General features: G+C 43.2%; 2 protein-coding genes across 3 annotated transcripts in view; one reads left to right on the plus strand and one right to left on the minus strand.

Annotated features, from left to right (window-relative positions):
- Abhd17b (abhydrolase domain containing 17B, depalmitoylase) overlaps window positions 1–4,539 on the minus strand; it is a 43,038-nt gene extending 38,499 nt beyond the window's left edge. Inside the window, exon 1 of the mRNA XM_045142391.1 lies at window positions 4,473–4,539. The gene's annotated coding sequence lies outside the window, so the exon portion shown is untranslated. The remainder of the gene's footprint in view (window positions 1–4,472) is intronic.
- An 876-nt stretch (window positions 4,540–5,415) lies between these two features.
- C1H9orf85 (chromosome 1 C9orf85 homolog) overlaps window positions 5,416–14,752 on the plus strand; it is an 89,488-nt gene continuing 80,151 nt past the window's right edge. For both annotated transcript variants that reach the window (XM_004652982.2, XM_045142474.1), the window contains exon 1: window positions 5,416–5,600. In XM_004652982.2, the coding sequence (XP_004653039.2) occupies window positions 5,499–5,600 (102 nt within the window). In that variant the 5' untranslated portion in view covers window positions 5,416–5,498. The remainder of the gene's footprint in view (window positions 5,601–14,752) is intronic.

A 14,752-nucleotide genomic window follows, 5' to 3' on the forward strand; every position in this document is an offset into this window, starting at 1 on the left:
TGTCGCCAACAATACACTTCCTTCAGGAGGCGTTAATTCCTAAACCTCCATCAGCTTGGAATCTAGCATTCAGAACACCAAAGTTTATACCTGAATCAAAACACTACAGCATGCTAAAGAGTGGAAGTCTACCATTAAAGTCTACCAATCTATTGTTCAGAATATCAAGAAATTTACAACTGAGAAGAAAATTCAGAGGAAGAGATTATGTATGACCTATATATGTGAAGGCACTACCTACCACAAAAGTAACTAAGTAAATGAACTAGAGTGAAGCATCCATCCTTCTCAGAATGGCAAAATTAAAATGTCTAAAACATCACTGGGGTGGAAAAACAGTTCCTTTCATCCATTACTGGAGCAAACACTTTGGACAGATAGTTGGCAGTTGTCTAATAAAGTAGAAGCAGCTCACACCCTGTGGTCTAGCAACCTACTAGACGTATATTCCAGGGTAATCTTTCCCAATGACAGCCTTTTGGGTGCTATAATGAATGGGTGCTACTAGAGCCAAGGAGACCAGGCATTCTTCCGGCCTACAGGTAATGCCGTTAAGGTTGACTGTGATGGAAGGAGGGTCAGTAATTCAAGGCCAACCTGGACTGCATGAGACCCTGTCCCAACAATCCCTACACAAAAAGAATAACGCTGCTCCATATCCCAAGACTTTAACAAATACGACATTTAACTAATACATAGGGATATGCAAGGAAGGGGGGAACCCACTAACGTCAGATGTTTCTAAACTGCACTTAACACATGTTTGTATCATTTAAAGATAGATTCAAAATTAAATAATTCATCCCCTATGTAAAAAGGTTAAAATTGAACCTTTTTAAAATTTTTTTTAAAATTTTTACTTATTTGAGAGCGACAGAAAGAGAGAGAAAGAGGGAGAGAGGGAGAGAGGGAGAGAGAGAGAGAATGGGTGCGCCGGGGCCTCCAGCCACTGCAAACCAAACTCCAGAAGCGTGCGCCCCCTTGTGCATCTGGCTAACGTGGGTCCTGGAGAATTGAGCCTCGAACCGGGGTCCTCGGGCTTCACAGGCAAGCGTTTAACCACTAAGCCATCTCTGCAGCCCAAAAATTGAACCTTTTTTTGTTCAAATCTGACTGAGAATAAAAGGTGGTTGTTTCAGAGATCACTTTTTCACCAACACTGTTGGTTTTGGTACCTGAAGAGCAATTACATGTAACTAATAGAATTTGCAGAAGCAGTGACTATACTGACATCCTACCCTCTGGTACAATGTAACTATTTCTGCTAGCAGAGCTTCTTGGACTTCAATGTGTGCACAAATTACCTGGTAATCTTTCTCATCTTTAGTCCCCCAGACAGTGGGATAGGGCCTGAGAGTCTACATACCTAACAGCTCCCATGTGAATCTGATGCTGCTAGTCTAGCCTCACCCTTGTGAAGTTGCTCAAGTATTTACAAAGCAAAATAGATATATAAATCATTTTTTAAAAAGTGGGGGAGGGAATGGGCGTGCCAGGGTCTTTTGCTGCTGCCAATGAACTCCAGATGCATGCACCACCTTTGTGCATACTGCTTTGTGTGAGTTTGGGGAAACAGAGCCTGAGTTGACAGGCTTTGCAAGTGTCTTTAAACAACTGAGACTCCCTAGCCCTATAAATCACTTTTGTTATTTTAGGAAGGGCACTGCTTTTTTAAAATATAAAAGTTGGACTGGAGAAATGGCTCAGCAATTAAGGGTGCTAGCTTGCAAAGTCTGACTGCCTGAGTGTGATTCCCCAATACCCAAGTAAAGCCAGGTACACAAAGTGTGTGCACACATCTGCAGTTCACTTGCAGGCAGGAGGCCTTGGAGCAACCAACCATATTCTATCTATCCCCTACTTAACTGCTTGCAGATAAATAAATATTTTTAAAAGATAAAATAAAATGTTTATTTTGAAATAAGTGTAAGAGAAATTATAAGCATTTTTTTATATTAAAAAAAGGGATGGAGTCAAACACTACTGCACCTAAGAAGTCTTGCATAGAAGCATACAGTAGTTATACATTGCTTAAAGTTAGGGAAACATGAAGCTCGAGGTAGTGCATGCCTGTAATCCTAGAACTGGGCAGGCTGAGGTAGGGTGACCCAAACTCTAAAAAACTAAGAGAGTGTAACATATAACATAACGTTCAGGGATATAAATAAAGTTGTATAGTCAAGTATAAAGTCATTGATAGGAAGGGTTATTGATTGTGAGGGCAGTGAGAGAATAGAATGTAAAGTGTAATCCCACTGATGGGAGGGGGTTACTGGTTGGCAGTGCTAAGTGAGAACAGTACTTAAAAGAACTGACAAGCTAAAGCTTCTTCCTGACTTGCAGCTGAATTTCATCTAGGTGAAAGGCACAGATAGTAATTGTATTTTACTTATATTGCTACATTATTATTGCTCATTTCACCAGGACTAAGGAACAACTGCTAGGTATAGACATGTATTTGGAAGACTGCTTCAAAACAAAGGATTGAGGACAAGTAAAAAACCTGGGCTCGAGTCTCAGTACTGCTTCTCTTTGTTCAGCATTAGGCAAGTGAAGCAATTATTTTCTTTGGGTTTTATTTACTTTATTTACATCACTGTCAAAGTGCTAAGATCACTTTTCCTCCTTCAGCTCAGGAATCTGGGTTTAAGAGGTAAGCAAGGCAATGAGTGTGAGAAATTTGTAACAGGGTAAGAAAAGTGGAAATGATTTGAGGATTACCATAAGAAAACCTTGGCTAGACACACATAAAATCTACCAGTCAATAAACCCTTAAATTTTCTTGTCCTCCCTGACCCTAAAGCTGTGACACCAATTTTCATCAACTAGTACTCTTAAATGACAGCAGAATAACTGTTGCTTATGTAATTCTTACTGCCTTTTCTATAAAACGAGCAGGCGGCTCATTTGATTAGCTGTACCTTATGGATGTAGACAGACTCAGATGTAGGATAGCATGTCTGGAGTTGTAGAACCATCCAGTGACAGCATTTAGAAAGATAGTTCTACTGTGTCCAGTAAGGAAGGTACTGAAAACATTATTTTGTCATGATGCTTTGTAGTGAATAGTGTTTGTCTCAGGAAACAAAATGATTCTTCAGCAGCTGTCATTTCACTCACATTACAAAATGGTGAAGACACTTAGAAAACCAAGTCACACATCAGCTCAAGTCGTGCACACTGAGGGACAAAATTAAAACTGCCTAGCCTGCTGAAAATCTAATCCGATCCTTGCCATTGGACCTTGTTAATTCTGTGGTAGGAGAAGCGAGGTCAAAGTATGTTGAGGGGGCCATTCATTTCCTTTGGAACTGAAATAGCAATGAAGGCACAGGTGATATTGTTTACTTTTTTTTAAAAATAAATTCTAACATTATCACCTTCACAATTCTCCTTAAAGTAAGGTTCCTACCCCTTCTATCAAAAAAATGCGCCAGCAAGCATGGGCACCGACAATAATGGTGCTCAACAAAATAGTGTTACGACTAGATGTTACCCACTTGAATAAATGAGCTAAACACATGGAGACAAATTCCTTATAGAGAAAAGTTCATTTATTGTACATCTCTGTTAATGTAAACACGTACTATTGCAACCTGTATATGATTTTTTACTCAAGATTCATCAGGCAATTTCAAACGCTGGCCCAAGATGTCCAAAATTCTTCATATATTTTCTGGAGTTTTTTTTTTTTTTCAAAAAAGTCAATGAATTACCCTATGTATTAGGCAACACACTGCAAAAGGAATTAGGTAGGAATCTCTTTCATAAAGCCCGAGCCAAAATTTAAACGCCACCATCTCTAGATCCCGTTACCCAACCTTTGCTTACCAATTTTTACCTCAGACTGACTTAAATCAATGCATCGTATAAGGGGAAAAATAATTCTGTTCTGCTACTGGTAGAGGTCTCACTATAAATCAGGGTTGTGATTGGAGCCTAGGCTACTCGGTCCTAACATCCTCCAGACAATACAGTACAGTCTAATTTGACTCCACTTTCTTGGTTCAGGGTTCAATACAATTTCAAAACTCACAACTTCCCATTCAAAACCTTTCCCCTCGAGTTCCCGGGGAGGAGAGACGAGAAGTTCAAGCATCTAGGGGACTGGGGGAAGCGCGGGGGCCAGACCGTCCGGCTGTGAAGCCGAGGCTGGCCGGGACCAGGGCATCCAGCAGGAAGCTTCTCGCCGAGAGCCGGGGGGAGGCGAAGGCGAACCCGACCCCATCTCTCGGTCCCCTGGGAGAAGAGCAACGGAAGTGTAACGAGACCCATCCCGGGCGCAGCGCCACCCGAGTCGCCCGCAACCCAGGCCGGGCTCGGGAGTGGCTCTGCGGCCTGGCCCGCGCAGACCCGGATCCGGGTCGTCAACAACAAAGCCGCGTCCCGCTCGGCTTCCCTCCGCTCCCCTCCCCCGCCGCCCGGCCTAGCGCCGTCCCTTCCCCGTCCGCCCGCCCGCAGCCCGCACGCACCTGCACCCGAGCGGCCCCGGCCGGCGCGCCGGGCTCCGAGGGCGGCGGGAGAACGGCTGCCGACGCGCTCTCCTCCGCCAGGCGCGGCCCGCGCTCCGGCCGTCGGCCTGTGCGGTCGGGACCGGGAGGACGACGCGGGCTGCGCTCCCCGGCGCGCCGGCCCCGGCACCGAGCGGGCCCGGCTCCCGAGCTGCGTCTCGCGCCGGCCCGGCTTCTCCGCGCGAGCTCGCGTTCTGCTGAGTAACGGCCCCGGCGCGAACTGCTGCTGCTGCGGGACGAGCGGCGGGCGCCGCCGCCGGCTGCTGTCGGGCCTCACGTCCGTGGCCCGCGGGGCCGTGGTCGCAGCCGCCCGCACCGCCTCTCCCGACGCTGCCGCAGACGACACCCCGCCGCAGCCAGGTCTTTCTTCTCCTCCCCTTCCCCGGGGATCTTCCTCTCGAGGCGCCTCCTCTGCCCGCCGGGGCGCGGGGCTCGCTCTGCGGGAACGGGCGGGAAGCCCCGAGGGTAGCCTAGCGCGTGAGCGGGGAGCGGCGGACGCCCGGAGGTGGCCACTTGACTCGAGGAAGATGCCCAAGCTGACCCGGGCTCCAGCCCGCAAGCGGGGAAGGGAGCAGTCCCGGCCTCGCCCAGCCTCCACCAATCACAGGCCGCGTAAGCCCAGTTGGTAAAGCTCTGGAATCTCCGAGAGGCTGGGAGGCCTCGGCAGGAGGCGGGGACTGCGCAAAAGAACAGCCAATGGGAGTGGGAGATCCCCGCCCCTCCGCCGTGACGGACAGCTGCATTCGGGCCAATGGGGGACATCCTCATTTCAGAGAAAGCGGGACTTGCTCACCCAGTTTGAGAGAGAGGCTGGGCGGCGGGCAGGACGGCCTCCGCCGAGTCACGTGAGCAGACTGGGGCCGGCGCGCATAAGCCGGAGGAATCCCTTCCGGGTCACGGGCGAGCCGCCCTCCTCCTCGTGCTTGAAGCGCCTTGCTCCTTGCTCCTCCGTGCACTTCTTTCTCTGCCTAGACGCTGGTCACGGCTATGAGTTCCCAGAAAGGCAACGTGGCTCGTTCCAGACCTCAGAAGTACCAGAATACATTTTCCTTCAAAAATGACAAGTTTGATAAGAGTGTTCAGACCAAGGTAGGAACCTGCGATTCCAGGAGGAAAGGGTTCCTTGGAAGGGGCCGGAGAAAATGAGAGCAGTTGGCGAGGGCGTTGTGGAGCGCAGCCCGGACATGGTCTTGGCTGTGGGGCAAACCGCTCTTTCACATGGCTGTGCCGCCCTGTTAGTACGATTGATGGGCCACACGTGTAGCTGTCATACCACGACTGCACAGCATCCTCATCCAACCCCAGGTACCTATGGCCAAGCGAGGCTTATGGCACGAGTGCCTCTTCGCAGTTTTGCACTGCTCGTGCAGTCACCGTTCCCCCCCGCCCCCAGCCAGAATTCCAAGCCCATAGGTTTGTAGGGAGTATGTGATTTAATGCTCTTACCCTCACTGACCTCAACAACAAAATGGCATATGCATTAAAAAATTACTCATTTATTTGCAGTCAGAGAGCGAGAGAGCATGCTAGGGCCTGTAGCTGCTGCAAATGAACTCCAGATGCACGTGTCACTTTGTGTATCTGGCTTTAGTCACTTTGTGTATCTGGCTTTAATCGGGTCCTGGGGAATTGAACCTAGGTCGTTAGGCTTTGCCATCAAGCCTTTTAACCGCTAAGTCATCTCTCCAGCCCAAATGGCGTATATTTTTTATTGAGATAGTTTTCAAGAGCAGATTGCTTGACTTGAGTAAAATGTTTGCTTTGCTGTTTATAAATACTGACTTTAGCAAGATTTCTGGTAACTGGAAGAAACTTCAGACTTGTTTAGAAACCAGAGGACATGGTTATATATCTATATCTATCATTACCTTACCTATATGTATCTACATATCTAGTCTATATATGAACTAGTAATTTTTTGTATCTTTCTGCTTGCATAGCTGTCTGGAAAACGAATAATAGACATCAGAGTCAAATTGGAGGCCAGCATTACATTCACATAAACTGGAGTTCAAAGTTTTTAGGATTGTTGGAATTATAAGTTACAGCCTCAAAGGACCTCTTGAGCTCTTACCCAGGTACTTAGGTCTGTAAACCTGCCATGTAGTTTCTCTGTGTTTAAAGAAATTGTTTTTAGAAAATTCAAAATGGGAAAGAAAAATGGATTTATTCACAATCTGTCCCAAATGGGAGGGTGGCGGGTCATCTTATTCCCTTTCTACTGTCCTGTGACCATCTTAAAATTTGTAGAAATCTTTGTGACAAAGACTAGATCATATTTAAATTTAAGTGTGAGGTAGCTAGTTAGTCCTTCCTGGGGGTAAGAGGACCTGGCCCCAGCTTGTCTCTGAGGGCCTGGCCCCAGCCTGTCTCTGTGGTCTGTTGCAAAGACAGTTTCTTTCAAGTCTAGGCTGACAGAAATGGATGTTAAAGGACCCTCCTCCATTTTTTCACTTTTATTTTTTTGGTTCTTTGACATAGAGTCTCACTGTAGCTCAGGCTGACCTGGAATTTACTCTGTAGTCTCAAGGTGGACTTGAACTCACAGGTAGATCCTCCTAATTCAGCCTCCCAAGCACTGGGATTAAAGGTGTATGACACCACACCTGCCCTCCCCCCCCTTTTTTGGTGTGTGTGTCATTTCTCACTCTAGCCCAGGCGAGTCTTAACCTTTACTGATTCCCGATTCTCAGCCTCCTGATTGCTAGGATTACAGGAATGTACCACCATGTCCAGCTATTTTTATTAGAAACTTTATCTAGATAAAGCACCTGTTCCTACTTCTGGATATATTCTAGAAGATGAAACAAACCTTGCTCTGTAGCACCCCAAATGGCCAAACTTGGGCTAAAGGATTAAAGTAGAAAAGATAAGAAGAAATTATTAATAGTAAAAAAATGCAAATTAAGATCTTGTAACCTGCTCACTGATGCCATGTAAAGGAGTCCCTGTCTTGATGGTCGTAGATCAGTTCTCATGTACAGATTTGGAAAGGATGGAGATCAGAATAGACTTAAATCTCTTCTGGTTATTTGGTACTACAGTGTTGATTCTGTCTTGGTAACCTTGTTTCTCTTATTGGAGATGCTGTGTTGTCTGACCAAAAGAACACTGGTTTTGTGGAACACTGTCCTTTGGGCATGATACCATCACTGCCTTCTTTCACACTCAGCAAGTCTGATTACCTCTAGTTGACCTGTAGAAGATTGGGCTCATTAACCTTTTGTCAAGGAGAGCAAGGGGCTCCTGAGGATCCACCCTGCCTACCCTTGTATAGTCAAAGATTGCTGGGGGGGGGAGGGATTTATGAGACCCTGCCACTCTCTGATTTTGTGTGTGTGTGTGTGTGTGTGTGTGTGTGTGTAGTTAGTGGTTGCTGCAAGAAAGATATTTTCTTCAGTGGTTTAACTGCTCCTCATTTGCTCATGTAACCCTAATTAAACTCACTGGTTCATCAGCTGGATTTGAGTGGAATGTTTCTTGTGCCCTATCTAGAGCAAATAGACATTTGTTCATGTCCCCAAGAAAGGGTCACATAACTGGTCTAGAAGGAGAGAGCAACATTGTAGCCCCAGTTCTGTCATTTATTTTGCTTTGTGATGTCAGGCAACTTGCCTGTACCTTTTAAAAGCCCCACAATATTGGGTTAGTACTATCTCCATTAAGGTTGTTGTCAGGATTGTTACAGATTATTTTTAAGAAATAGACATCATGTATGAACTAAGCATAAAGTATATATTAATTTATGTGGACCTGTAATTGCTCCATGTCTAAGGAAATGTATACTTGTTGAAGACTATTGAACCAGCTGCTTGTAGAACATAGAGGAACTTCTTCAGTCCTCCTCCCTACTATTAGAGTTTACTGTGTGTTTCTTGACCTGTGTGCAATACAGAGCCCATGTTGTAACAGAAGACATTGTGTCCCCAGCTAGTCTGGAATTTGCTACCATCCTTCTGCCTCAGTCTCACAGCTGTTAGGCATGAGCCATCTCGTCCAGGTAAGGCCACTGTTTTTGTTCTTATTTATTTGTTTGTTTGTTTTTTTGAGGTAGGGTCTCGCTCTAGCCCAGCCTGGCCTGGAATTCACTGTATAGTCTCAGGGTGGCCTCGACCTCTTGGCGATCTTCCTACCTCTGTGTCCTGAGTGCTGGGATTAAAGGTGTGCGCCACCATGCCTGGCAAGGTCATTGTTTTTAATGGCTATGTAACACTATATAACATAAATATATAGTAACTTATTTAACCATTTTCCTACTAACAAACATTTAACTTTTTCCAGTCATTTACATTGTCAAAAAAGGTGAAGCTCCGATGGTGGTACTTGCCTTTAATCCTAACACCCTGGAGCATGAGGCAGGAGGATTGTGACTTCAAGGCTAGTCTGGATAACATAGACCACATTTAGTATCTTGTACCAAATGTTGTGCTAGATGCTAAGGGGATAGGGTTAAGGATAAAATGTAGTGTTTAATTGCTCTCTCTGAAGCTTACAGTTTGCTTGGAGAAGTGACAGACATGAATCAAATAACCTTTCAAGTATGTTAATGCCAATGGCTCTAAGCTATGAAAGAAAGTCTAGAAAGTTCTCAGAGCATTTAGCTGGAAATCTCAGTTGAGTTTGGGGCTCAGGAAGACTCTTTTGAGCCCTGATAGACAGGCAACCAATAATTGAAATGGGAAGATGGTACCATCCTCTAGAAGCTGCCATGTGTTTATTTGTATCATTAGTATCATTCTTTTGCTAGTGCCTCAGTCATGTGATATTCCTGATAGAGCAGGAGTACATTTCACAGTTAAATTATTTTGGAACTTGTATACTATATCTGACTTTTGGGTGGGCTATAGTGTTAATTGGCATAAAATACTGAGATAGGCAAGCATGGTGGCATCTGCCTATAATGCCAACACTTGGAGGACAGAGGAGAGCAAGACTGGCATGAGTGACAAGCCATCTTTGGCTATATAGTGAGTCCCAAACCAGCCAGGGATATATAACATGAACCTGTCATAAAATAAAATGAAAACCCAACAACAACAAAAATAAAATAAACCCTAAAATTAAAAAAAATATTGAGATGCTTTACAGTTTAAAAAGCAATTATTTAGGACTAGGGAGATGACCCAATGGATAAAGCACTTGCTGTGCAACTCAGAGCACTTGAGTTCAGATGCACAGGTCCCAAAGGAAGCTAGACCTTCCTCTGTAATCCCAGTGTTCCCAAGGCAAGGAGGGAGCAGAGACAGGAAGATTCTCAGAAGTTCACAAACAGGTGAACAAGATATTCTGCTTCAAACAAGGTGGAAGACAAGGACTGAGCTGAAAGTCATTTTCTGCTGTGGCATGAGCTTCCACTCCCTAAACACATGCACACTAAATAAGTAAATAAAATAAGCAAGTGTGGTGATGTAAATAAAATAAGCCAGGTGTGGTACTGCATGCCTTTAATCCCAGTACTTGGGAAGCAGAGATAGGAAGATCACCATGAGTTCGAGGCCACCTTGAGACTACATAGTGAATTCCAGGTCAGCCTGGACTAGAGTGAAACCCTACCTCAAAAAACCTAAAAACAAACAAAAAGCTTCTCTAGCTTAGCAGCTAAGGTGCTTGCTGGCAGAGCCAAAGGACTTAGGTTGTTTCCCATTCCCCATGTAAAGCCAGACGCACAAGGTGGCTTATGCATCTGAAAGTTTGCAGTGGCCAGAAATCCTGATGTGCCTATTCTCTCTCAAATAAATAAGTAAGTAAAATATTAAAAACTAAATAATTTAAAATATAATTGACATGCTTCACTATAAACTGTTTAGTTTATATAGTATGAATTAAATGAACTCATTGTGAAACATTATAGGAAACTGATACCACCTTGATAGGGGTTTGAAAAATAAAATAGTGTCTATACTGTCCAAATACAAAGTATAGTTGCATTAATAATTCCTAATATTTGTGTCCTTAAGTGAGTTATGAACTATGCTTATTTGATACCCATGATCTAATCTTTAAAATGACCCTAGGATAAAAGCTATAATTATCCTATTTTACATACTGGGAAATTAGGGCTTAGGGAAGTGAATGGTGTCCCCAAGTTACATAATTATTACATGGCTGTCCATTAATTAGGTAAGGTCTGTATGAGGAGACCTCAAAGGATAAGTAAATTAAAAGATCTCTTATGCGAGTCTCCCATCCCTTTGGTACTGAGGATTCGGTCTAGGGCCTCACACAAGCGCTAACATTGAGCTGTACCCTCAGCCCTCTTCATTTTGAGACAGGGTCTCATTAAGATGCCCTGGTAGGCCTTGAATTTATAATCCTTCTGCCTAAGCCTCCTGAATTGCTGATATTATAGGCTTGTGCCACCAGTCCCAGCCCTTTTTCTTTTTAATTTTATACTGTATATATGTGTAATAGAAGCAATGTGACACCAAATTAGGGTCAGAGCACAGATAGATGAGTCTTACTGCCAAGCCTCTCTTATCCCTTGGATTTGGCTTGTTTTCCAGAGATGTATGTGCCGAGAGCTTGGTCTTCAGTAGCAGTGGTGAGAGTTGGTGGGACTTTGAAGAGATGGAACCAAGTGGAATTTGATTAGGCCACCGTGGATGTGCTGTGCTTAGAAAAGAATCCCTACTGATTTCATGAAGGGAGCTCTCACAAGAGTTGACTTTTTAAAAATTTTTTTTTTGGTTTTTCGAGGTAGGGTCTCACTCTGGCTCAGGCTGACCTGGAATTTACTATGTAATCTCAGGGTGGCCTCGAACTCTTGGCGATCCTCCTACCTCTGCCTCCCGAGTGCTGGGATTAAAGGCGTGCGCCACCACGCCCGGCTCTTAAAAATTTTTATTTTATTTTTTTATTTTCACAATTTTTATTAACATTTTCCATGATTATAAAAAATATCCCATGGTAATACCCCCCTCCCACTTTCCCCTTTGAAATTCCATTCTCCATCATATTACCTCCCCATCTCAATCATTGTACTTACATATATAAAATACCAACTTATTAAGTACCCTCCTCCCTTCCTTTCTCTTCCCTTTATATCTCCTTTTTAACTTAACTTACTGGCCTCTGCTACTAAGTATTTTCCTTCTCATGCAGAAGCCCAGTCATCTGTAGCTAGGATCCACATATGAGGGAGAACATATGGCTCTTGGCTTTCTGGGACTGGGTTACCTCACTTAGGATAATCCTTTCCAGATCCATCCATTTTTCTGCAAATTTCATAACTTCATTTTTCTTTACCACTGAGTAGAACTCCATTGGAGTAGAACTCCATTGTATAAATGTGCCACATCTTCATTATCCACTCATCAGTTGAGGGACATCTAGGCTGCTGGTTCCATTTCCCAGCTATTATAAATTGAGCAGCAATAAACATGGTTGAACACGCACTTCTAAGGAAATGAGATGAGTCCTTCGGATATATGCCTAGGAGTGCTATAGCTGGGTCATAGGGTAGATCAATCTTTAGCTGTTTTAGGAACCTCCACGCTGATTTCCACAATGGCTGGACCAGATTGCATTCCCACCAGCAGTGCAGAAGAGTTCTTCTTTTTCTACATCCCCGTCAACATTTATGATCATTTGATGGTAGCCAATGTGTCAGGAGTGAGATGGAATCTCAATGTAGTTTTAATCTGCATTTCCCTGATGACTAGTGATGTAGAACACATTTTTAGATGTTTATATGCCATTCGTATTTCTTCCTTTGAGAATGCTCTATTTAGCTCCATAGCCCTTTTTTTTTTTTTTTTTTTTTTTGGTTTTTCGAGGTAGGGTCTCACTCTAGCCCAGGCTGACCTGGAATTCACTATGTAATCTCAGGGTGGCCTCGAACTCACAGCGATCCTCCTACCTCTGCCTCCCGAGTGCTGGGATTAAAGGCGTGCACCACCACGCCCGGCTATCCATAGCCCATTTTTTGATTGGCTTGTTTGATTCCTTATTATTTAACTTTTTTTTTTTTTTTTGAGGTAGGGTCTCACTCTGGTCCAGGCTGACCTGGAATTCATTATGTAGTCTCAGGGTGGCCTTGAACTCACAGCGATCCTCCTACCTCTGCCTCCCGAGTGCTGGGATTAAAGGCGTGTGCCACCATGCCCGGCTTATTTAACTTTTTGAGTTCTTTGTATATCCTAGATATTAATCCTCTATCAGATATGTAGCTGGCGAAGATTTTTTCCCATTCTGCAGGTTGCCTCTTTGCTTTTTTCACTGTGTCCTTTGCAGTGCAAAATCTTTGTAATTTCATGAGGTCCCAGTGATTAATCTGTGGTTTTATTGCCAGAGCAATTGGGGTTGTATTCAGAAAGTCTTTGTGAAGAACAAGATGTTGAAAGGTATCCCCTACTTTTTCCTGTAGCAGTTTCAGAGTTTCAGGTCTGATGTTAGGTCTTTAATCCATTTGGACTTGATTTTGTGCATGGAGAGAGAGAAGAATCTATTTTTATCCTTCTGCAGATATATATCCAGTTTTCCCAACACCATTTGCTGAAGAGGCTGTCTTTTCTCCAATGAGTATTTTTGGCATTTTTATCGAATATCAGGTGGCTATAGCTACCTGGACTTGCATCTGGGTCCTCTATTCTGTTCCACTGATCTACATGTCTGTTTTTGTGCCAGTACCATGCTGTTTTTGTTACTATGGCTCTGTAGTATAGGTTAAAATCAGGCATGGTGATAACCACCATCCTTATTTTTGTTGCTCAGTATTATTTTAGATATTCGAGGTTTTTTTGTGATTCCAAATGAATTTTTGGATTGTGTTTTTCTATTTCCAGGAAGAATGCCTTTGGAATTTTGATAGGGATTGCATTAAATGTGTAGATTGCTTTTGGTAAGATTGCCATTTTCACAATATTGATTCTTCCCATCCAGGAAAAGGGGTGTTTCTCCACTTTCTAGTGTCTTCTGCAATTTCTCTCTTGAGTGTTCTAAAGTTCTCATTGTAGAGATCTTTTACTTCCTTGGTTAGGTTTATTCCAAGGTACTTTATTTTTTTGGATGCAGTTGTGAATGGGAGTGATTCTCTGATTTCATCCTCTATGTGCTTGTTGTTAGCATATATGAAGGATACTGATTTCTGTGTATTTATTTTGTATCCTGCTACATGGCTGTAGGTTTTTATCAGCTCTAACAGTTTGCTAGTAGAGTCTTTAGGGTCCTTTATGTATAGAATCATCTCATCTGCAAATAATGATAACTTGATCTCTTTCTTTCCATTTTGTATCCCTTTTATGTGTGTCTCATGGCTAAGACTTCCAAAACTATATCAAATAAAAGTGGGGACAGTGGACACCCTTGTCTTGTTCCTGATTTTAGTGAAAAAGCTTCCAGTTTTTCCCCATTTAGTAATATGTTGGCTGTAGGCTTGTCATAAATAGCCTTTATTATATTGAGATATGTTCCTTCTATTTCCAGTCTCTTTAAGACTTATCATGAAGGATTGTTGGATTTTGTCGAATGCTTGCCCTGGGTCTAATGAGATGGTCATGTGATTTTTGTCCTTCAACCCATTTATATAATGTATTGCATTTATAGATTTGTATATATTGAACCATCCCTGCATCTCTGGGACAAAGCCTACTTGGTCAGGGTGAATGATCTTTCTGATATATTCTTGTATTCTGTTTGCCAATATTTTGTTGAGAATTTTTGCATCTATGTTCATGAGGGTGATTGGTCTGTAATTTTCCTTTTTTGTTCTATCTTTGCTTGGTTTTGGTATCAGGGTGATGCTGGCTTCATAGAAGGAGTTTGGTAGAATTCCTTCTTTTTCTGTTTCCTGGAAAAGCTTAAGAAGCAATGGTGTTAGCTCTTCCTTGAAGGTTTAGTAAAATTCAGCAGTGAATCCATCCGGGCCTGGGCTTTTTTAGTTGGGAGATTATTGATAACTTTTTGGATCTCCATGTTTGTTATAGGTCTATTTAAGTGATTAATCTCATTTTGATTTAATTTAGGTAGGTCATATAAATCAAGGAAAGCATCCATTTCTTTCAGATTTTCATACTTTGTGGAGTATATGCTTTTATAGTACTTTTATTGTATTTACCTATGATTTTTTGAATTTCTCTGGAATCTGTTGTGATGTTTCCTTTTTCATCTCTGATTTTATTAATTAAGAGTTGACTTTTATAGGGGCCAGAGATATGGTTTAGTGGTGAGGGTGCATGCCTGTGAAGCCTAAGGACTCTGGTTTGATTCTGCAGGTCCCACGTAAGCCAGATGCACATGGTGGT

Source organism: Jaculus jaculus, chromosome 1 (assembly GCF_020740685.1).
Source record: "Jaculus jaculus isolate mJacJac1 chromosome 1, mJacJac1.mat.Y.cur, whole genome shotgun sequence".
Classification (NCBI taxonomy): domain Eukaryota; kingdom Metazoa; phylum Chordata; class Mammalia; order Rodentia; family Dipodidae; genus Jaculus; species Jaculus jaculus.